The following is a 24,389-nucleotide window of genomic DNA, read 5'->3' on the forward strand; positions in this document are numbered from 1 at the left end:
GCAACATCTCTCTGTTGGGACCCTCTGGTTTGCCACCGCAGAACTGCCTGAGAGTTGTAGTCCCAATGGGCACCCCCACTGGGTTCCGTGCTGCCACCCGAAGGAGGACTTCCCTATTTTATGGAGGTTCCACCTGACCTAAAAGTATTTCCAGTGTTTAATGTTGTACTGTAGAATCAGATGTACTCTCAAGTCCAGTATTAAAGGAGCGACACCACCTCACCTGGGTGAAGAGAGAAAAAGCACATATATTGCCTGGCAGGCATGGAGGAGAAAGAATTTGGATATTTACTATTGAAGAAGAAGTATTTGTCAATGTATTTCATTGAAAGTAAAGTTTTATTTGAACCAGAGACTTTAGATAGATAGATAGATAGATAGATAGATAGATAGATAGATAGATAGATAGATAGATAGATAGATAGATAGATAGATAGATAGATAGATAGATAGATAGATAGATAGATAGATAGATAGATAGATACTTTATTAATCCCAATGGGAAATTCACATTCACAATTTCCCACAGGCCACAGTATATTATCTAACCCCCACACCTCACTGCCATATAGGAGGATTGGTAAGATTACACTGTCAAAAATCTTTTTTTCTGAAAAAAACTAATTTTTATTTAGTCCAAGTTAACAGCTAGGGATCAGTCTTGGCACAATTGGTCCAGACGACCCACGCTCTGCTGCAGCGTTGGAAAGAACAGGAGATCAAGAGCATACAGCGGCAATCTCGGCAGTCTCCGGTAGATTTATCCATTCCAACTTTCAGTTTCTATTCCTGTCTCATTTTGCGTGTTGCTGATGCAGCCCCGCGGCAAAACTGCACAAAAGCTCGACTCAGATGGCGTCCAAAACGTGTCACCTGCTATCAGCGGAAGACCCATAAAATCGGAAACTTTTCCATGATGGGTGGCACCAGATGTCTGTTATATTAGGGACCAACATTCTATTCTGTATGATTAAATGTCTCAATGAATATCTGATTGTCGAAAGCAACTTTAAAATGTGATATTGTAAATAAAGTCCGAGCAATGCAGGTCTGAAGAGGGTGGCGCTGACGTCAGAACAGAAGGGGCGGGGTTTAGCTGACGTTTCCGAGCGGTGAAGCGGTGTGCACTTCAGGACTTCGGTCGAGGGGAGCAAAGAGACGCCGGGAGTCTTCAAATCGCGAGGGGAGTAGAGCGGCTTTAACCATGGAGAGTAATACATCGTCAAATTCAGGTCTAGTAACGTTTATTATTTTTAAAAAGAACAAGTATATCCTACAAGTGTTTGTTTGAACTTGATGAGACGCGTTCGCAAATTAGTTTTGGTTTCAGTTTCCCGACTTTCTTTCTGAATTAATTTTACTTAGGAGTCAGTTGATTGTAAATATTTATTATGCGTTCATCCAAACAGGAAAAAAGCCTGCTGGTTAAATCCTAATAATACATCCATATAAATACTTAATCCAGTGCTTCCCAGATTTAGCCCTACTTTCCTGTTGTGGCGGCCCACCTTCGTCCCATTCAACTTTTATTTTTCATTGACTGTTTTTAATTACATACTTGTTTATTATCGTGTCGCGAGCATTTATGTGTTTTACATGGGGGAAATGTAAAAGCATTTTTAAAATATCTATTTGTTATTGTTATCATCATCATCATCATCATCATCACGTGGTTATAATTTGAATTCCATTGTTCTAGGTGTTCTGGTTATGTGACACATTATCTCCGAATAATGATATTAATGATGCGGATATTAAGTAGCCGCAGCCTTTCAGTGACATTTGTCCCTGAGTCTCGTCATTGTCATTTTAGACAGATAGATATATGTCTGTCCCCAGGGGAAAATTTGGCTTTTTACTGTAAAGAAGCTATTTACATAAAGAAATACGTGCATAGGTAGATTAGTAAACAATGAAAGACGCAATCTCTAAAGAAAGATGCGAACTAACAGAACAATGACAAAACAACAGCTGAAACAAAAAAAAAGTCTCACATTAATGCACTTTTCTAAATTCGGACGAAGAGAAGAACAGTCTCGCTAAATAAACATGAAGTTCCGTTTCAGATAAAATGACTTGCTGCCATACTGGTTGGAACAATAACCTGCAGACGCCGGGGGTCCCCCGACAGACATTGAGATCAACTGATTTTATGTACATCCACTTTATCCAAGTCTGATGTGTAATAAGATGATTGCTACTGTAAACACTTATGAACAAACGATAAAAATGTACCAAGACTCAATAATAGAATAGTTTTTCAAGAGGCACACTATCATTACTCTCAGCAAAAATCAAAGCACAAATAATGACTGGCATACTGGGGTCCATGAGCACAAGTGAAAAGTCCAGTTTTCATGCATACTAAGTGAAAGGTACCAAACATTTATTACTGTGATGCAATCAATAGTTTCTTTATGATCGTGTAGGTGTGACTGATTCCAAATATTTGAGATTGATTTTGAAATATAAACTGTATTCATGCCTTATCAAACACCCTTCAGTTTAGTTTAAGGTCACAAGGTTATACGTATCTGAATCATGATTGTCTCACTGCATCTCCAGTTAGGCGGATAACAGATACTGTCATTCATTTTGTGTATTTTGTGTGTTTTCCCTTTTCACTCGTCAAGAGCCGTATAGACTGGCCAATGCAAGTCAGTCAAACACGGGGCAGAGTGCGCACGCGCGCGCAAACCGCTCACACCGCCGACTTTCTCCTGTTGCTTTAGAAGAGTAAAGAGTGCACAACGAGTCACATTTCTGGAAATAAATGGAAGGAGAAAACAATTATGTCAGCTTATATAATACTAAATTGATTGAATTGACTGCCGATTATTACTGTAAAGAAACGATGTTGTCAACCAGCAGCTGAACGGCGTTTGAATTAATTAACAACATGGGAAACGCGCAACAGCCCTAACTGATATAAACATTGAACGGGTTTAAAAATGGACAGTGGTGTTGGGAGGTGTGGGACTTCACTGGCGTAAGCCGAAGAACAATCGCGGCAAGCCCCCTGATCTTTTTACCCATCGAGTACCATTCGTATTCCCGTTATGCAATAAGTCGGTTCCTTTCCGAGTTCTTATTTCAGTAATTATAACAAATTACTGTTTTAACTAATATAATCAGCTAGACTGGGAGCTTATTTCAGTTCATTTTCTCGTTTCAAATGGTAATATTGATACTGATGTTATGCTAGTACCATCCATACATCCATCCATTTTCCAACCCGCTGAATCCGAACACAGGGTCACGGGGGTCTGCTGGAGCCAATCACAGCCAACACAGGGCACAAGGCAGGAACCAATCCCGGGCAGGGTGCCAACCCACCGCAGTATGCTAGTACTCAATTGGTCATTTTGTATTAATACATATTTTTTCAATTGTAAATGATTGGATGGTATTCTTGGGTATATTTTCCAAAGTGTTATGTATAAGAAAGCTGAATAACAATTAATCACTGACCCTGCACCACTAACACACATCAGTCGATTTCAATTAACCCATTTGCAAACAACACCCTAAACATCCACTTCTTTTATAGTTTGATGTCCAACGTCTCATGAGGCACCTTACCAAATGCTGATCTTGCATATATTCTGTTCTTTTGCTTCTTTATAACAGCTTCCCTGGGGACAAGTGCAGCATCTGTTCAGGACCACACTGCCCAGCAAAGTGCCCAAGAGATGAGGATTGTACTGGTTGGACAAAACTCAGTGGGGAAGAGTGCATCAGGAAACACCATTCTAGGAAAAAACGTGTTTTCTTCCACTTCCAACTCAGAACCGGTGACAAAAACTTGTCAGATTGAAAGAGAAACAGTTTGTGGGACATGCGTAGCAGTGATTGATACACCAGGTTTGCTGAATAACACCCTTAGACTGGATAAAGTTGTCCAAGAGACAGAAAGATGTAAATGTCTGGCAAGTCCAGGGCCTCATGCATTCTTATTGGTCCTGCCTTTAGGAAGATCCAGTGAAAATGAAATGCAGTTACTTGAGGCCATCAGACAGTTGTTTGGAAATCATGCAGTGAAATACACAATTGTTCTTTTTACCCTTGGGGATGAGAGGAAAGATTTGTCAGTGGAGGAATACATCAGAACAGGCAGCAAAGATATGAAGCAACTTCTTGAGTACTGCGAGAACAGGTATCATCTGCTCAACAATAAAAATACCAGTGACCGGGCTCAAGTCAAAGAACTATTGGGAAAAATACAGACAATGCTGTCAAAAAATCGAGAACTTCTTCTTCGAAGAAATTACAACAATGTCAAAGAAAAAGTGACCAAGGAGACCCCACATCAGGTAGTGTCAACTAAAAGTAAGTTTCTTCTATTACTAAACTACTTGTTACCATCATTAGTGTATTAGAACAAACAGGATTGATCCCAACAGACAAATAACCGCCATTATTGGTGTTCATGCATGTTAAACGGTTTCTCCTCAAACTCTGTTCTTGTACTTTTTTGCAGCCTTGAGCTTTCTTTAGGGTGAACATCTTTCTTCTCATGTCTTCTATTTGCCTCTCTCTATGTAATTTCTCTTCACCACCATTCCCTGCCTCTCAGTACACGTCTGAATCATCAGTTGTTAGTCATTGCAGACATGGATGTACATGTAGGAACCATTATAGCTCACTGAAAAAGTGCTGTATGTCTCCTGAAAGGTGAAGAAATGAAAAGAAATTGTCCCCTCTATACCTGCATGTCTTTGATATGTCATCAAGTAATGCAAAGTAAATGAGACAAGAGATCAAGTATTGTTTATTCTGCAAAAATATTCTAAAACAGCATGGGCACGTTTGTTGGTACTCCTAGAAAAGATCATAAATAATTGGATTAGCGTGATTTTTCACTCTAGCTGTTTTGTTTAATTTGTATCACGCATGTCTCTAATTGTGCAATCAGTCATTCATGGGGGAATGGGGAAAAATCATCAATCTACCATATGGTATCATCGTGTATATCACACTGAACATGGACCAGAGAATGCAAAGGAGAGAGTTGACTGAGGAGATCAGAAAGAGAATTATAGACACACATGTGAGAGGCAAAGTCTAGAAGACCATCTCCAAGCAGCTTGATGTTCCTGTGACAACACTTAAGAAGTTTAAAGTCCATGGAACTGTAGCCAGCTTCCCCGGACGTGGCTACAATAGAAAAATTGACCCCAGAATGGGCACAAGGATAGTGAGAATGGATGACAAAAAGCCAAGGACAATGTCCAAAGAGATACAAGATCAAAGTCCATCAGTGTCTGATATTACCATCCTTCACTTTTTGAGTGACAGTGGGCTTGATTGGAGGAAGACCCAAGAGGACTCAACATAAAAATACCAGACTGAAATTTGCTAAAATGTATATTGACATGCCACAATGCTTATAGGAGAATGTTGTCTGGTCAGAAGAGTCAAAATTGGAGCTTTTTGACAAGTCACACCAGCTCTATGCCCACAGATGAAAGAATGAAACTTTCAAAGAAAAGAACACCATACCTACTGTGAAACATGGAGGAGGTCCGGTTATGCTTTGGGGCTGCTTAGCTGCGTCTGTCACGTGGGTGCCTTAAGTGTGTGCATGGAGCAATGAAATCGCAAGACTAGCAAGACATTTTGGAGCGAAAGATACTGCCCAGTGTCAGAAAGCTCTATCTCCGTCGCAGGTCATGGACCCTTCAACAGGATAATGAGCCAAAACACACAGCTAAAAGCACCCAAGAATGGCGGAGGGAGAAAACATTGGACTATTCTGGAATGGCCTTATAGGAGCCCTGATTTGAATCCTATTGAACAACTGTGGAAAGAACTGAACCATGCAGTCTGGAGAAGGCCACCTGCAAACCTGAAACAGCTAGAGAAGTTTGCTTAGTGGGCCGAACGAGTTTTGGACAGGTGCAGAAGTCTCTTTGAGAGCTGCAGGAATTGCTTGTTTGCAGTGATGGCCTCTAAAGGTTGTACAACAAAATACTAGGTTAAGGATCCCATCATTTTTGTCCATGCCATTTTCATCTGTTGAATCAAAACTTTAAAGCAAAGTGTGATTTTTTTTTTGTTACATGTGGAATAAACAATGATGACTGCCAATTGCTTTTATCAGTGTGAAATAATCAGCCTTGACACACAAAAAAGGTTTGGGGCAGCCACCTGTATACTTGAGCTTTGGCTGCAAAAGAGCAAAATAAGATGCACAGTTGTATACAGACAGAACTGATTAACTGAAGGTAGTTGGCAGTGTTTTAAGGTTGGTCAGGGGAAGTGACGTCATCTAGACAGGAACCAGAAGTGACATCATCGAAACAGGAACCAGAATTGCCCTCGTCAGACCGAGGTGGGACTTCCTGTTTTGGGTCTGCAGAGATAACAGAGAGAGGATTAATGCACTCTGCCACCCCCTGGCCTGGTGTGGAATTATCTTTTTTCAAGCCCTTTAGCTGCATGTAATGCACACGTGTGTGACATCGGTTTCAAGTTATTTCAGAGACAATTGTGGGATCTTCTTTTTGTGGAGGGCTACCAACAAATTTGTCCACATCTGTGCAATATTATCTCCATATCATTATGTCTGTCTAATATGTACTCATCACAGTAGCAAAAGGGCAGACACAAAAGGGACCAGGAAAAATAAAAGAATTTTATGAAATGGACCAAGGTTTAAAGCTAGGAATATCAGTCAGTCAGTCATTGTCCTTCCCGCTATAACCTATCACAGGGTCACAGGGGTCCGCTGGAGCCAGTCTCAGCCAGCACAGGGCACAAGGCAGGAACAAACCCCGAGCATGGCACTAGCCCACCGCAGGGCACACACACACATACCAAGCAAATACTAGGGACAATTTAGGATTGACAATGCACCTAACCTGCATGTCTTTGGACTGTGGGAGGAAATGGGAGTGCCTGAAGGAAACCCACACAGACACAGGTAGAATATGCAATCTCCACGCAGGGAGGACCCGGGAAGCGAACCCAGGTCTCCTTACTGCGAGGCAGCAGCGCTACCACTGCACAACCATGCTGCCCACTAGAAATATCATTAAACCAAAATGCCAAATCCTAATTCAAAAACCAAAAATGAGAATCAAGAAACACATGCAGTCATGTGCTGCCATCTTAAGAAAAAATGTGTCACATGACTGTCATGTCATGATTATTAATCATGGTTATGATTATGGCTACTGTGACATTTAATACTAATCGTGAAAGTGGCAATTACTGCCTTTTGTTTAGCACTGCCAGTCAGTCAAGTTACAAACTGTTCTAAACAATCACTAAGTACGAACGCATTGAGATTTAGGGGTACTCGTATCATATGACTAATTATAGGCAACCATACAGAATGTATTTGTAGGACTCTGATCTCTAACAGCATTTTTTCTAAAGGATGAATTCTTTTCTCATTTGTTTTTGCAGCAGCCTCCAGAAAAATGGAGAAGTATAAATTAAAGTTGAACCCAGATCACCTGACACTGTTTAGATATTTTTAGTACCAAAATGATGAGAATCGTCCATAATTTGGAATGGTTTTGTTTTCAGTAGTGATGTTGATCAAAAATGCAATCTGTGCAAACATTAATCCTACCACCTAAAATTCAACCACATGGTCCAGTAGGTAAATGAAAGCTAAGCCAGCCCCACCAAGTTCCAGTCATATCCAGCAGGCCACTGTAAACAAATTTAGATAACTGTAATCATCACGTTTTATTTATCAAATTATCATAATTATCATTATGGTTACATTTGCAGATAATACCAAGCTAAGTGGCCTGGCAGATAATCTCAAATCCGTTGAATCATTACAAAGGGACTTGGACAGCATACAGGCTTAGGCAGATTTGTGGCAGATGACATTTAAGGTGATCAAATTAAAAACACTGAAGGAAACACATAGGAAGTAAATACGTTAGGTTTGAATACACAACGGGAGGTCTGAAAATCAAAAGTACACCTTATGAGAAGAATTTAGGAGTCATAGTGGACTTGGCATTATCAATTACCAGACAGTGTTCAGGAGCCATTAAGAAGGCTAACAGAATGTCAGGTTATATAGCACCTTGATGTGTGGAGTACAAGTCCAATTAGGTTCTGCTCAAGCTTTATAACACAATGGTGAGGTCTCATCTGGAATACTGTGTACAGTTTTGGTGTCCAGGCTAAAAAGAGGACATAGCAACGAAAGAAAAGGTCCACAGACGGGACTCATTCCATGGCTACAGGACATGAAATATGAGGAAAGATTAAAACAGCTGAGCCTTTTCAGTTTAAGCACAATAAGATTAAGAGGAGACACGACAGCAGTATTTAAATTATAGAGGGAATTAATCCAGTAGATTGACACTGTTACTTTAAAATGAGTTCATCATGAAGATGGAGACACAATTGGAAATCGTTAAAGGTAAAATTTGCATACACATTAGGAAGTTTTTCTTCACATAGAGAAGCATAGACACATGGAATAAGTAGACAGTCAGATTTTAAGGATGTTCAAAACTCGACTTGATGTTATTTTGGAAGAATTAAGTGGATAGGACTTGCAAATATTGTTGGGCTGAATGGCCTGTTCTTGTTCAGATTGTTCTAATGTTCTAAAAAGAAAAGGAACCTCTATACAATAAATGTTTCAGAAGTGATCCAACACCCAGAGTAAGACAGATGTCATCCCGTGGAGCTGTGTTGCATTCCCCTTATCCCAAATGTCGTCCAGAGATCGAAGGGGATCTGAAGCAAGTAGCACTTTGTGCAACCATAACTCATCTGTGATTGAGTGGAACTCTGGAAGCATGACTGAGTGTAATAGTTCATTGCATTGATGAGAGGTTTATGCTGAAAAGCAGATGCTTGCAAACAGCATACTTTCCTTAAGTATTGAGACACAAGCTCAAGAGTTCGAGAGTCCCACTGGCCACCTGGGGCTTGCTTGGGAAGCAGTAAGTTTGCATGATAACAGATAATGGAGAGAAAGTTGGAATTCTATTGCTACCTATGACTGAATGAGACACAAGTGCTTTGGAGGCCACACTTAGCGATTAATGAGTTTTTGTATTGTATTCTACTAAAAAGTGCTCCACCAAATACCAAAACAAAGTAAGGTAGATATTTCATGTAAAGAAGACAGAAGATTTGAGGTTGCACAAAAACAATTACCGTATATACTGGTATTTAAATTCTCCTGTGGATAAGTTGGGGCTTGATTTTACTGTATAAATTTCTATTATTTTATAATGACAGTCATATAAGTCGAATGTGGAAAACTAACGCTATTGGTCCAAGAGATTATGATATGCTAACACCCGCCCACCTGAGAGAGTAACCACGGAGCACACTGCCTTTATTTTTCTATGTGGGTGCCGCAATGTGCTGTATCAGCGTGTGCTCCTAACCCCTCTCTCTTTTTAATGTGCCTACGTGACCGCACTGTAGTACCTGAACTATTCCAAAGCAACGTTTGCACTGATTTGTGGTTTTTGTATCTCACACCCTCATACACCTTTACAGTAAGAGCATCCCTTATCTACGATGGAGCGTTCGATCAGAAGAAACTATGAAGCTGGCTTTAAATTAAAAGTCGTTGAAGTGGCGAAATAATTGGTAACTGCGCTGCTGCAACAAAATTCGATGTGTCTGAGAAACTGATGTGAGATTGGAGGAGGCAAGTAGTTGTAAAAATAAAATAAAAATTTAAGTGTCGTATTTTTTGAACAGGTGTATAAGTCGGGGTCTGATTTTATGATTGATTTTTCTGGTTTCAACACCCGACTTATACGTGAATATATATGGTATAAATTGCCAGTTAACATAACCAGCATATCTGTGGAGATGTGAGAGGAAAACTGAAAAACTCAGTGGAAAGCCCACACAGACAGTGGGAGAACATGCAGACTCTACATGAACAATGACCAAGTGTGGGATTTGAACACTAGGAGGCTAGAAGGAGCAGGCTAACCACTGTGCTACCATGCCACCTGTGAGAATGATGCTATATAGCGCCCGACCCGGCACAGACTCAGACAGAGGCACGTGTAAAAACACAAAGACTTTATTTTTCTTCAGCTGGTGGGCACGTCTTCCCTGTGAACCCCCCAGACACAACACAGTCACAAAAGCACTTCAAATAAATCACAACACTCCCGTTTGGCACCACCACTCCTCCCTGGCAACCTTATCCTCTTCCTCCCGATTCCGGCTCCTGAATGGTGGTTGCTGGCCCTTTTTGTAGCCCACCCAGAAGTGCTCCAGGTGCTTGATCACCTGTTTCTGATTGCACTTCCAGGCGGGGCTGTAGAGTTGTCCAGGCTGGCTTCGGGACCCATGCAGCACCCCCTGGCGGCCACCCCAGATCCCCACAGGGTTATGGAGAACTCCATCTCCCATGGAGCCCTGCGGGAAACTGAGGCACCATCGTCAGCCAGGGAGGCTGCCACCAAGCATCCCGGGGGAGGTACTGAGGAGCTCATGGTTGCTCCCCCGGAACATATGTAGAAGCCACACACCATGCTTAAAACATTATGAATGATACACACACAAGGGACTTCTTTCGACTAGACAGTTAATTAGTTTTTCCATCTACAAGTAGTTCTCTGACTGAATAATATTTTCTACCATCTGAGTGAAAATGACTGTTACCCATCTACCACTTGTGTCCTCTCATGTTCTCCAATCTCCCACCATTTGATTTTAAAGCTGGCATTAACCTTACTTTTTTACTCTAAAAGTGCACTTTGTTTATGCTGACATCACCCCTCCATCACAGTGGGGAAGTTGTGTTTTTTTACTGCATAATGTGCAGTGTTTTGCTTTCAACGGACAAAAGGCTCAACCACAGAACCTCAGACTGTAAGATCTTCCTCCCAGCTGACTTTCGGAGTCTCCCATGTGCCTTCTGCTGAGATGTCATGTGTTTTTTATTCTCTTTCCTATAATTCACTGACTAGTTAAACATACCTATGCGACTCAACCCACCTACACCTGAACACCAGCAAAACCAAGGAGCTGGTGGTGGATTTTAGGAGGCCCAGACCTCTCATGGACCCTGTGATCATCAGAGATGACCGTGTGCAGAGGGTACAGACCTATAAATACCTGGGAGTGCAACTGGATGATAAATTGGACTGGACTGCCAATACTGATGCTCTGTGTAAGAAAGGACAGAGCCGACTATACTTCCTTAGAAGGCTGGTGTCCTTCAACATCTGCAATAAGATGCTGCAGATGTTCTATCAGACGGTTGTGGTAAGCGCCCTCTTCTACGCAGTGGTGTGCTGGGGAGGCAGCATTAAGAAGAAGGACGCCTCAAGCCTGGACAAACTGGTGAAGAAGGCAGGCTCTATTATTGGGATGGAGCTGGACAGTTTGACATCTGTGGCAGAGCGACAGGAGCTCAGCAGGCTCCTATCAATCATGGAGAATCCACTGCATCCACTGAACAGTATCATCTCCAGATAGAGGAGCAGCTTCAGCGACAGACTGCTGTCACCGTCCTGCTCCACTGACAGACTGAGGAGATCATTCCTCCCCCAAACTATGTGACTCTTCAATTCCACCCCATAAATGTTAACATTATATAAAGTTATTGTCTGTTTTTACCTGCATTTGTATTACTTTTTAATTTAATATCGTTATTATCAGTATGTTGCTGCTGGAGTATGTGAATTTCCCCTTGAGATTAATAAAGTATCTATCTATCTATCTATCTATCTATCTATCTATCTATCTATCTATCTATCTATCTATCTATCTATCTATCTATCTATCTATCTATCTATCTATCTATCTATCTATCTATCTATCTATCTATCTATCTATCTATCTATCTATCTATCTACAAGTAACAGTTGTTGTCTGCTCAGTCACTCTAATCATATTCATTGTAGCTTGTAACTCGGTCAGAGTTCTCACAGGTCTCTTGACCTTCCTCACTAGTCATCTTCTTGCATGACCACTCAGATCTTGTAGACCCTCTGCTCTGTGCAGATTTCCAGCTGTGTCATTCTCTTTCTGTTTTTCATGATTTATTTAGCTGGATTCCAAAGGATATTCACTGACTTGGATATTTTCTTGTCTCCATCTCCTGACTTGTTCTCTTCCATCAGCTTTTTATGGAGGTGCTGGATGTGTTCTTTTGTCTTCATTGTGTTGGTTAGGCCACCATACTGACTCACCACAAGTTCGCCCTTCCACATTCATGTTCATTTTGACGATAATCACTTGAAAACCTATTGGCTTTACCAGTGATGATTTGGAGCTGTCATTTTAAAGGGTCAGAATCCTTATGAGATCAGTTATTTTTGTGTTTTATATGTGTAATTAATTTAGACCACTTTGCAGAGATCTGTTTTCACTTTGACATTAAAATACTTTTTTATTGATCAGTTTCAAAACAGTCAAATAAAATCTGCTGTGATTCAGTGTTGTAAAGTAATAAAATGTGAAAACTTCCAAAGAAGTGGATACATTTTATAGAAAATATACAGTGTCATATGAAAAAGTTTGGGAACCCCTCTTAATTCTTTGGATTTTTGTTTCTCATTGGCTGAGCTTTCAAAGTAGCAACTTCCTTTTAATATATGACATGCCTTATGGAAACAGTAGGATTTCAGCAGTGACATTAAGTTTATTGGATTAACAGAAAATATGCAATATGCATCATAACAAATTAGACAGGTGCATAAATCTGGGTACCCCAACAGATGATATTACATCAATACTTAGTTGAGCCTCCTTTTGTAAATCTAACAACCGCTAGATGCCTCCTATAGCCTTTGATGAGTGTCTGGAATCTGGATGGAGGTATTTTTGACCATTCTTAAATACAAAATCTCTCCAGTTCAGTTAAATTTGATGGCTGCCGAGCATGGACAACCTGCTTCAAATCATCCCATAGATTTTCGATGATATTCAAGTCAGGGGACTGTGACGGCCATTCCAGAACATTGTACTTCTTCCTCTGCATGAATGCCTTTGTATATTTTGAACTGTGTTTTGGGTCATTGTCTTGATAGAATATGCAACCCCTGCATAACTTCAACTTTGTGACTGATGCTTGAACATTATCCTGAAGAATTTGTTGATATTGGGTTGAATTCATCTGACCATCTACTTTAACAAGGACCCCAGTCCCTGAACTAGCCACACAGCCTCAGAGTATGATGGAACCTCCACCAAATTTGATAGTAGGTAGCAGGTGTTTTTCTTGGTATGCAGTGTTCTTCTTCCGCCATGCAAAGCGTTTTTTGTTTTGACCAAATAACTCAAGTTTTGTCTCATTAGTGCAAAGCACTTTGTTCCAAAATGAATCTGGCTTGTCTAAATGAGCATTTGCATACAACAAGCGACTCTGTTGGGGCGTGAGTGCAGAAAGGGCTTCTTTCTCATCACCCTGCCATACAGATGTTCTTTGTGCAAATTGCGCTGAATTGTAGAACGTTGTACAGATGCACCATCTGCAGCAAGATGTTCTTGCAGGTCATTGGAGGTGATCTGTGGGTTGTCTGTAACCATTCTCACAATCCTGCGCATATGCTGCTCCTGTATTTTTCTTGGCCTGCCAGACCTGCTGGGTTTAACAGCAACTGTGCCTGTGGCGTTCCATTTCCTGATTACATTCCTTACAGTTGAAATTGACAGTTTAAACCTCTGAGATAGCTTTTTGTAGCCTTCCCCTAAACCATGAGACTGAACAATCTTTGTTTTCAGATCTTTTGAGAGTTGCTTTGAGGATCCCATGCTGTTACTCTTCAGAGGAGAGTCAAAGAGAAGAACAACTTGCAATTGACCACCTTAAATACCTTTATATCTCATGATTGGACACACCTGTCTATGAAGTTCAAGGCTTAATGAGCTCATCCAACCAATTTGGTGTTGCAAGTAATCAGCATTGAGCAGTGACAGGCATTCAAATCAGCAAAATTACAAGGGGACTCACATTTTTGCACAGCCTGTTTTTCACATTTGATTTAATTTCATACAACTAAATACTGCTTCACTAAAAATCTTTGTTCGGTAGACACCCCTGTACTCAGATGTTCCTAGGAAATGAAAGACATAGCACCATTATCTTTTTTGTTGAAGGGATAGTAAATTATTATGCAGGCTGAGAGGGGTTCCCAAACTTTTTCATATGACTGTATGTCCATTAATTGCATTATGTGATATCATCCACTGTTAAATTCTGCTCCATACTTGTAATATTTCTATTGCACTGCTATACTGTATTGAGGATTTGTTCTGTTCTGTGTATTGTATTGTATTGACCCCCTTCTTTTTGACACCCACTGCACGTCCAACCTACTTGGAAAGGGGTCTCTTTCTGAACTGTCTTTCCCAAGGTTTCTTCCATTTTTTCCCTCCAAGGTTTTATGTCTTGGGAGTTTTTCCTTGTCTTCTTAGAGAGTCAAGGCTGGGGGACTGTCAATAGGTAGGGCCTGTTAAAGTCCATTGCAGCACTTCTTGTGTGATTTTTGGCTATACAAAAATAAATTGTACTGTATTGTATTAATATGAATAATCTTTAAGATATGGTCAGCTGAGAATGGGGGAGAGGAAAGCAAAAACTTCAGTCAGCACCACCTCTGGAGAAAATAAATTTGGGGAACAGTAATCCCCTATGACAGAAACAGTTACTGTCCTTGAGACGCAGGCCAAGGTAGAAATGACCACTGAGTAAAAATAAGCAGGAGGAAATTTAAATCATATACCATAATCTTTATTACACAACAATGTAACAAAGAGACTTAACCAAGGATTAAGTGCTTAAACTAGGAAGTTCATCGGCTTATATTATATTTCTTAAAATACTCTCCTCCTTCTGGCTCTTCCTACCATTACCTAATGCCCATCACCTGACCTTATATCCATCATCTGACCAAAACTTGACAACATTACTCCTTACCCTGTACAGGTACCTGAGGCTTATTTATCACTTGATTCCCACCATTTACATTAGAATCAGGAGGATCCACCGATAAGATACTGGGATGCTTAAATAAATAGTTGCTTGTTGCACAAGCTTCCCTCATTGCTAAAGTTTTAACCAGCTGCATCTCTAAGACAATAGTGCTTAGTTTTCTATTAGAACACGCTGTTTGTGGCTTGTCATCACCTCATGTTACTGTTCAAGCAGGCAGGCAGGCAGGCAGAGGCCAAGCTGCTAGAAGTAAAAACAAGTGGCTTTGAGCTGATAAGCACAAGTAGTTTCAGTACTATTTGGATGAAATAACAATAAACTTTTTATATTTAAATATAACATGACCTAAAGCTAGCTTATACAACACGTTTTGCTTTAACTTGATTGAGAATGCATTGATCCATAAATTTAAGTTTTCTATACAAGCAGCTTATCCAATACTAATACATTCTAATCATCAATACCAAAGGTTAATCAATTAGGCTAATTCCACACCATCCCCTCCTGTATCACCATTACACCAAAGTGTTTTCTTGTCTAGTACTCCCACAGCCTGCTTGTACTTTGAGAGCTTATTTTAGAAAGCTTGAAAGAATTGGATTTATTATCCGATGTGAATTTGAAACGACTTCAGACATTTTTTAGTTTTTTTGCTCTTTGACTGTCCACCATAACTTCCATCTCCACCATATCTCAAAATGTGATAAATGTTACTCTTGGTCAAGAAAGAGACATATGCCACATGTAACTAGACTATTTTAATCACCGATTCATTTTGATGATAAGGATTAGTAGTTGTAGGTCTATTCCACACAGATTCTGAACATGTGTGAGATTCCAACCTTGAGAACTGAATCTTTGAGGTAGCAGAGCTTTCCATCAAACCACCGCGCCATTCAAAAAGTCACTTGATGCCTTTGAAATTCATCACCCTCATTCTTACTCATTTTTCCTCTTCTTTTCCAGACTGTGACTTGGGAGAAAGTGCATTTGCTCCGCACGATCAGCCAACACTCCGGATTGTATTAGTTGGAAAAACAGGGAGTGGAAAGAGTGCATCTGGCAATACAATCCTGAAAAAAAAACTATTTAAATCTGAGAATACTGCAAATTCTGTCACTGAAAGGTGTGAGAAGATAAAGGCCTGTGTCTCCAAGAGGTTAGTGTCCATCGTTGATACACCAGGCTTGTATGACACCAACTTACCTCCAGAGAAAGTTGTGGAGGAGATTGCAAAATGCATCTCTCTGTCTTCCCCGGGACCCCACGCATTCTTGCTTGTGATCCGTCTGGACCGATTTACAGAAGAAGAGAAAAAGACTGTGGAAAAAATACAGGAAATTTTTGGAGAGGGAGCAGCAAAGTATACATTAGTTCTTTTCACATTTGGGGATGAGCTAGACAAGACCATTGAAGAGTATCTTCAAGATGCTAACAGAAACCTCATGGACTTATTGGAGCAGTGTGGGAACCGGTATCATGTATTCAACAACGAAAGCTCAAATGATGACAAGCAGGTCCTAGAGCTCTTAGAGAAGATTGAAGCAATGGTGGAAAAAAATGATGGACAAGTGTACACCAATGAAATGTTCCAGGAGGCAGAGGAGGGTATCAAATGCAGACAAGATGAGCTAATGAGGAAGAAGAAGGAAGAAGTGAGGGCAAAGTACCTGAGCTTACCTGAAGAAGAGCGTGAAGCCAGCTTCAATACAAAATGGGAACAAGTCTATTGGAGCTTCCTGGAAGGGACAAGAGAGGAAGCAGAAAAGTCTAATTCGTTTATCCACTCCTTTGTGGAATCAGCCATGGCATTAATTTTGAACAATACAGTGGGGCTAAAGGCAACACAGTATGCTTTAGAGAAACTAGAAAGCATTGCAAAAGCACCAGTCAAAAAAGCAGTAAACATTGCGTTGAATTCAGGAGTAAACTCTAAAAAAGCTATGGTCGTGGCATTAAAAACGACAGCAAGACTTGCGGCAAATAAGTGTGCAACACAGTAATGCAGAACAGATGACAAACAAAGAAGGTGGGAGTTGATCTCATTCATTTGCATGAGATGGATGTCTGAGATGGTGCTCTGCAAGCAGTGGTGTTTATTCATTTAATTTTTTATATATTTAACATATCCTCTATTTTACAAAGTTAAGTGGAACTGACACTAAAAATATGAACAACACAAAGAGATAATCAAAGGGAGAGAAAGACCCAAATGAAGTGAAAAAACACTTAAAAATCCATCAGTCTAAGCCAGCCTCATGTTCACAGTCAAGCTCATGTTACAGCTTGCCACAGACTGAGGGTGAGGAAAAAGAAACAAAGTCCCCGATCAGCCCAGTCAGCCAAAATCTCCCAGTGGAGCATTTAGTTTGCTCCTTTGTGACTCTGAGAATAAGGGTGACATTGGAAACCTGCCACTTTCAAACTCAGAGTGTGGGCCTTGTCTCCACCAGCAACTGTTACAAATGCCATCTGTACTTCAACAACCTCTTCACCATCTAGCTATATAACACCATCAGAGCAAAGTGGGCACAGTGGGAAGACAGTACAAGGGGCACAGAAAAGGTTACAGAGCCAAATTCATTGGCGATCAAATTTGGGGTGGATATACCAGAAAAAATAAATGAACTGAGGCAAAAATATGAAGGAATCTGGAGGTACATTCAAGTAAATATCTCAATATTAATTTGAAGGAAAATTTAGTCACAGTGACCTTTCTGAATTTACTGTATTAGCACTTCCAAAAATCTACTCAAGACTGCTGTTTACAGCTTTTAATACAATCTAGTCCCAGTTGTCACATTTTTGTTGACAAACCGATTGATCAATTCTGTTTGGACTCTAATTTGGTGGATTGAATTCTGAACTTTTTAATGACCAGAACACAAAGAGCGAGTGTTAATAGCAGTTTTTGATAGTCTTAACTCATACACTGGATCACCTGAAGGCTGTGGGCTATCTTCTCAACTAATTGTCTTGTACAGAAATGACTGTACAACTTCATGCAAGAACAGACATATCCTGAAATCTGCAGAGGACTCTGTCATTGTGAATCTTTTACAAGACCTGTTGTTGATGAGTTTGTTCTGTGGCGTTATTGTTCCTTTATCTATTTTGTGGTGGGCAGGAACAACAGGTCTCGAGATAAAAGTTGGCCAACCAAGTCATTCCATTTAATTCAACAAAAAGTTCAACCAAAGATAAATGCTTTATGCCATTTAGGTGTCTTGCTCTCAGGCTTCCATATAAACGAAAAAGGCTCGGCTTTAGCCGTAGGTTTAGGGTCTATTTACTTGTCAGCTCATCCTGGCCAGTCACTCATACAAAAAAAGATGTCTTCTTCTGGGCAGCCAGGTTTCTTATGGCTGGGGAACCAAAAGGGGTGGGGCAAAGTGCCCTCACTGGGAGGGTTTTCAGTTAGCTAATGTTAGCAACAGTAACCCTCTCGTCTCAGTGGGTTATTACATACCTTGATCGAGCCCTTGTGGATCTCCTCTGACATATATACGTGACAGGCTAAACAAGGATGTGGCTGAAGATATCAGTTGCTCCCCTCTTTTCACTGTTTCAACATTAATCAATAGGGAGACAGCAGACCTGGTGGGTCACTATAAATATTTGGGGATATTAGTATATTAGAACAATCTAGACAAGAACAGGCCATTCAGCCCAACAAACCTCTCTAGTCCTATCCACTTAATTCTTCTAAAATAACATCAAGTCTAGTTTTCGTACTCTCCAAAATCCTCCTGTCTACCACACTACTTGGTAGCTTATTACATGTGTCTGTGGTTCTCTGTGTAAAGAAAAACTTTTTAATGTTTGTGCAAAATTTACCCTTAACAAGTTTCCAACTGTTCTGTCAGACTGTAGCCATTCTCTTTTTCCTAAATGTCAGGTGTTGCTATCAGACGATGGATTTAGGTTCCTGAGGGTATGGAGCAACAGATTTAAGAATTCCTTTATTCCTATTTTATAAGCATGTTGAATTATGTTACTTGTAATGATGCTGCTGATTTCTGAATTATCATTTTGTGCACTGTTAAAAAGTAATTATTCTTTTTTGTAGTAATTTTAAATGTGTGGACTTATAACACTAGCTTCTATTTGTCTCTTGGCTTATTTTCTTGTATTTGTGTAACAGCACCTTATGTTTTTGTACTTCCTTGTTATAAACAAAGTTCCTCTGGGACAATAAAGTCTACCTAACCCAGCATTTCTCAACCTTTAAGTATTTGCGACCCGAGTTTTCATAACAGTTTTAATCGCGCCCCCCTAACGTTTTTTTGAAACCCTAATAAAATTTATTCCTATATTTTTTGCTGCTGATACACCGCTACAAGTTTAAAATTTTCCTACGAATAGCAAAATTACACCACACATGGCAACATTTGCACCCCCTTTTTTTTTACTTCGGGGCGTGCCCCACAGTTTGAGAACCGCTGACTTAACGTAACCCATTATATCCTGAAGTTAATGTAAAAATTCTGTAGTCACTGTGCAGCACTGCCATTGGACACATATACACATAACACACCTGTCATCCAAAGGGCAGCAACAGCTGTAAGCTCTCATATCATCAGGGAAATACTGTATAGTGTGATGATGATATCAGCATAGATTGGCAGTCTCTCTGGGCATCAGCAAAATATTTAGTGGCAGCCACAGGAATTGAAACTGTCATCTTACCACGAATGACAAAGTAAGCATTGCGCAAACAGTCTAGATGTGACTGCGGGTCCAGTCCTGGTACAGAGTGTACAGCACTTGCTGAGATATCAAATTCCCCTTTTGGTTTAGGTGTCTGGGATGTTCAGACTTGCCTGTATGATTTTTTTACATTTCCTTAATAGAGAAAGTCCAATGACTATAAAGGCTCTGCAAACAAGTGGGTAAATATTTAAAAATAACAATAGTCAGGAAAGTTAATTATAAAACATTCAGTATAGCAGTGGAAGAAACACATCCATATAAACATTTAATAAACATTCAATTATCTTTTATAGGTTTGTAGGGTCAGATATACATAGTACACATCAGCACTATCCAGCACCGTGATTAGCTAATAGAATCACCAAATCTCAAACTTAAAGCCTTCCTGTGTTTACTGTTAATCTCATTGCCAGAAGTTTGGTTCATATATCTAAAATTCTGCTACTAATATTAAGGCAGATACCAGAAGGACTCCTCTGCTGCCCCCAAAATACCATCCTTTGGGATTCATGTCATCTCTGGATTGATCCTGTTTTTAAGGCCACACTGACATTGTGTAGACTTTGTTGGAGACATCACAGATGGCTAATGGTGGCCTGAGGAAAGTGTGCAATGACAAATGTGTAGAGGAAAAAATGTCAGGAAGAGACAAATGTGTGCAGCTAGTAAACTCCTTTTGAGGTCAGTTTTATGTACTGGAAAGATCTGCATATTTGTTTTGTTCTTTGATCTGAAATTTTGTTTCATGTTCTGGCCTTCGTTTATGTGATTCCTCTCCTCCTGGTTATGACCTTGACTTGTTATTACTACTTTACGATTCATTTTCTGATTCCATCTTCATTTTAAACTGCAGCTGCCCTGTGCAGCCAGTATAGATACATTTTTCTTCCTTCACAGCTTTCTCCCCTTTTTGTGTGTTATTTTTATTAATAAAGCACATTTGCTTTAGTATTTTGGACTCCTTTGCTTTAACTCTGGTTTCAGAGATTCGCTTAATAGTGCCCTCTGTCTTCCACACCTTGCCCCTTTGAGGGCTGTCTTGCCACTGTATAAAAGTGTTTGGGGACATCACAGATGTCTGTTAATACAACTACACTGCTCTCATGCTCATGTCGGTTCACTCATGTTCTGAATAATTTAACGCCATCACTGAGCAAAGAACTGTGATGGGCTGGCACCCCATCGAGGGACTATTCGTACCTTGTACCCGATGCTTGCTGGCATAGGCTGCAGCTTCTCCATGACCCTGCTCTGAATAAGCAGGTTTGGAAGACAGATGGATGGACTGACCAAAGGAAAATATATCCATTGTGATGGACAGAACACGTAGGCAGACTATCAGCCGAGATGGGGCAAGGTCACTTACTTGTGCGAGATACTAGCCCCTCAGAATCATGAAAAGGGAGGTGAGGATCGTCCTGACTTGACCATGAAACCAGCATAAGATTCCAATATGGAAGTGGGTATGCTGGCATCCCTGTCAGAACAGGTTCAGGTTCCTTACCTGGCCAGGAGGTCAGTGTGATGCAAGGACAGGGGGAAACAACCTGTCAGGACTACATGCTCCCCTGATGCAGTAGATAGCAGCATCCCTAGACTAGAATCCACATATGGACACCCGCAGGACATGCTGGGACCTGTAGTCTCATGGGGCAGCCCTGTTGGGTTCCATAGGGCTACTTTGAGGGGCTTCCATTTTACCTGGATGGTGCTTACAATAGGCTATGCCCTCACACTGAAAGTACTCCTGAGTCAAGGATAAAAGAACATCTGGGGGGGCTGCTGTTGCCGTTTTCCTTATGGTGCTGTTGTAGGTCTGCTTGTGACCAATGCAGAACTCTGAATGAGTACGTGAGGACTGGTATGCTGTATGTGATGTAGGCTGTAATTGTGTGGTATGCATATTGGTGTGTGTTTAATATTTGTTTTTGTGTAAGATTATTCTTAACTAGCTCTGGTACACCCATCTGCTTGTATTTAAAAAAAAATTCTTGGGCATGCTTGACAACATGAGCCAAATTGACATCTGGAAATATCACCATGTTGCAGCTGGACACAAACAGATGCTGGATGGTGCCACTGACTGACCCCAGACATTTTGTTGTTGTGTTTTTAAATGTATATATATAGATGTGCGTGTTTAAGTTTGTCCTGTTGGAATCTAAGGTCTTTGTATAGTTGACTATCTGCCAGGCCTCGATTCAGTTGTAGTTTCCAGGGTATACCCTCCTTCTCTAGGAATTTCCTTTTCTACATGAATTGGTTCACATTTGTACAGTTCAGACTCCACGTGTGTATCCTGTGAATGTATTTAATTTATTTCTATTAACTCTTTTCATTGTTCCTGTAGGTCTCTTTATGGTTGTTTAAAGGTTGTGCTGTTGGTGCTGATGTGGGACTTTGCCTCCATAATGTGTATGTTTTAATTTTTTGATAGTGAGAGTTAGACAGAACCAGAAAGTGCTAAGGGAGTTTTTCTGGATGATGCCTTGTCTTGTCTGTAGTGAGTTTGTGTGTGTTGTGTGCTTGGTACATCCATGGAATGGTGGTCTGCCGTGTCCAATTAGTATTTGTACAAGATAGACCCTCTAATCAAGTCTAATTGTAGCCTTGTTTGTCCAAGGTTTCCAAAATTGTACAGCTTCATCTTACAGTATATCACAGAACAATCCAGGCAATGAGTTTGATGTGTGTGCAAGTCCAAGTATCTTCATTTTTAGAAGTTTTAGTAACATTCAAAGTAAAAACTGTTAACACAAAAGTAAAGAGAATAATTAATATTACAAAAAAGATCTTGTATACGGTTCTATTATAATGTTATGGTATTGTTACATTTCTTTAAGCTCCTATCCTATACTTGTAGGACATGCAGTAGGTCCAGACATCTGTCCGTATAGTCACAGATCTGTCTGCTTTTGCTGGAGTTGTAAGCTGTTAATCTCGCAGTCCGTGCTTCTAGCAGAGAGTAGCAGTTTCTCCTTGGCTATATAACATTCTTTTATTACAGAAATGGAGGAGAACATTCTATTACATGTTCGCACAGGTGATAGACAATTATATTGCTATCAAAGTGTATATAGTATATGCAGTTGTATTCAGTTCAAGTTGCACAAACACTTGGGTGAATTTGAACATCTGTATTAACTTTCTAAGATTGGCCTTTACAGTAATATTTGTATCAGCTGCGTGTGGGATGTTGTCAAATGTGTTTTCTAGTCCATGTGTATGTTTCTGTTTGTTTTTGTAATCCGGGTGGAGTGTTGCAGAGTTCATTAAGAGTTCGTGCAGTCCCAGGGTTGCCTTAAATAGCCTTTTTGTTTTGCAAGTTTATTGTTATCCTTGTGTGTGGATTTAGTTTGTTATGTCTTTATTAATTTTGTATTGTGTAGACAGACAGCTGATAGGTCTATTTTTGGGGTCTGTGGTGTCTTTGCACTTGGGTTTCATATGAGCGATGTCTTCTGTTAATCTCCTTGGTGGTAACCCCGAGTGTGGCTCACATTTGTATTTCAATGTAAATATGGTTAAACCAAAGTCACACAAGGGGGGAGACTTGTAATGATCTGCTTCACTGTGGTAGACCTGAATAACACTCGGGACTGTGTCCTGCTGCCATCTAGTGGGTAAAATATCTTGCTTCCAACATCAAAACTATTTCAGTACAGCCAAAGCTGCATTACTAAACTGTCTGTGTGGCTGCTGGTGAACCCTTTGCTTGAATAAGGTTACTGTATAATGATGGACACTTTCTCTACCTCTCTTGATCTGCTTGATTTTTCACTTTAAAGGAAAGCTGAGTATTTGTCAGTATATGACCAAACCGCTGTGATATACCTGACTCAAGTCATGTGAATGTGTGAAGCTGCAGTGTGGTGCAGTAAATGCATGACAATCAAGAGGTATGGAGGGTAAGGAAGACATCTGTCTCCTAAGCTCTGTTCATAATGTGGCAACTGTCCATGTTGGTGTTAGGGGAAATGTGGAAGTCACAAAGTCTTGTGCTATGGTAGCCTACAATTACACAAGGAGTGCATTGATCATGTGGATCAACCTCTGACATTCTACCCTCATGTGCAAGCAACAGACCAAATATTACAAAAACATCTTTTGACATCTGCTCAATCAGAGTCTGTGCATTGGAGACTGTTTCAAAACATCACATGAAGCTTTAATACTAAATATGCATCAGTACAGCAGTGGACACTCGACACGTGTTTCCAACTGTGTTTGTTGATGTTTTTGTATTTAAATGTTTCTTTTAAATGTAATTTTGTTTGGCCCTAATGGGGAAGTTCTGTGTGTTGGCTTAACCCTTTTTTTTGGTCTGTAAGATCCTGCAGGTGTGATGGAGAACAGCAGTTGTGAACATCTAAACATTGAGGAAGAACTAAAGGTTTTAGAGGAACAGATACTAAAGCTTCATACTTGCTATCGGCACCTGATTGCTCTGGAGCTACATTGTGATGTAGCAGGGTATCCTGAGCGGACTTCTCATTCCAACAATTGCCTGCCAGCTTTGTCCATACCTTGGCAGCTCTTGAAGCCAGGAAGTATCTGTTTTACCTGCAGGTCCACTAAAAATAGAGTATGTGAGCACCAACCAAAAAAGGGCCTCCACCCCAAGTGCCCAGAGAAGTGTTGATGTTGCAAATGAGGAACAGTTTTGGAGATTTCAAATGTGGGACAGCTGCTGTTATTTTGGGGTACTCAATCATACGAAATCTGGACTGTGCAGTTCTTCCCAGAGAACTTATGTCCTGTCTGATGATTATTC

The 24,389-nt window shown here is 40.4% G+C and overlaps 1 protein-coding gene across 1 annotated transcript; it reads left to right on the forward strand.

The window, feature by feature from the left end:
- The first annotated feature begins 1,133 nt into the window (after positions 1–1,133).
- LOC114662010 (uncharacterized) lies at positions 1,134–18,311 on the forward strand. The gene is made up of 3 exons (XM_028815292.2): positions 1,134–1,232; positions 3,631–4,329; positions 15,869–18,311. Exons 1-3 carry the CDS (start codon positions 1,205–1,207, stop codon positions 16,903–16,905), a joined length of 1,764 nt encoding a protein of 587 aa, XP_028671125.2. The 5' UTR covers positions 1,134–1,204; the 3' UTR covers positions 16,906–18,311.
- Positions 18,312–24,389: the final 6,078 nt, after the last annotated feature.

Source organism: Erpetoichthys calabaricus, chromosome 12, assembly GCF_900747795.2.
Source record: "Erpetoichthys calabaricus chromosome 12, fErpCal1.3, whole genome shotgun sequence".
NCBI classification, from domain to species: Eukaryota; Metazoa; Chordata; class Cladistia; order Polypteriformes; family Polypteridae; genus Erpetoichthys; species Erpetoichthys calabaricus.

Bases quoted from the DNA above. Each gene is read 5' to 3' on its own strand.
- LOC114662010 (XM_028815292.2), top strand. From the start codon at position 1,205: ATGGAGAGTAATACATCGTCAAATTCAG. The intron at 1,233-3,630 runs GTCTAGTAACGT...TCTTTATAACAG, and splicing joins TAATACATCGTCAAATTCAG to CTTCCCTGGGGACAAGTGCA. The intron at 4,330-15,868 runs GTAAGTTTCTTC...CTTCTTTTCCAG, and splicing joins TCAGGTAGTGTCAACTAAAA to ACTGTGACTTGGGAGAAAGT.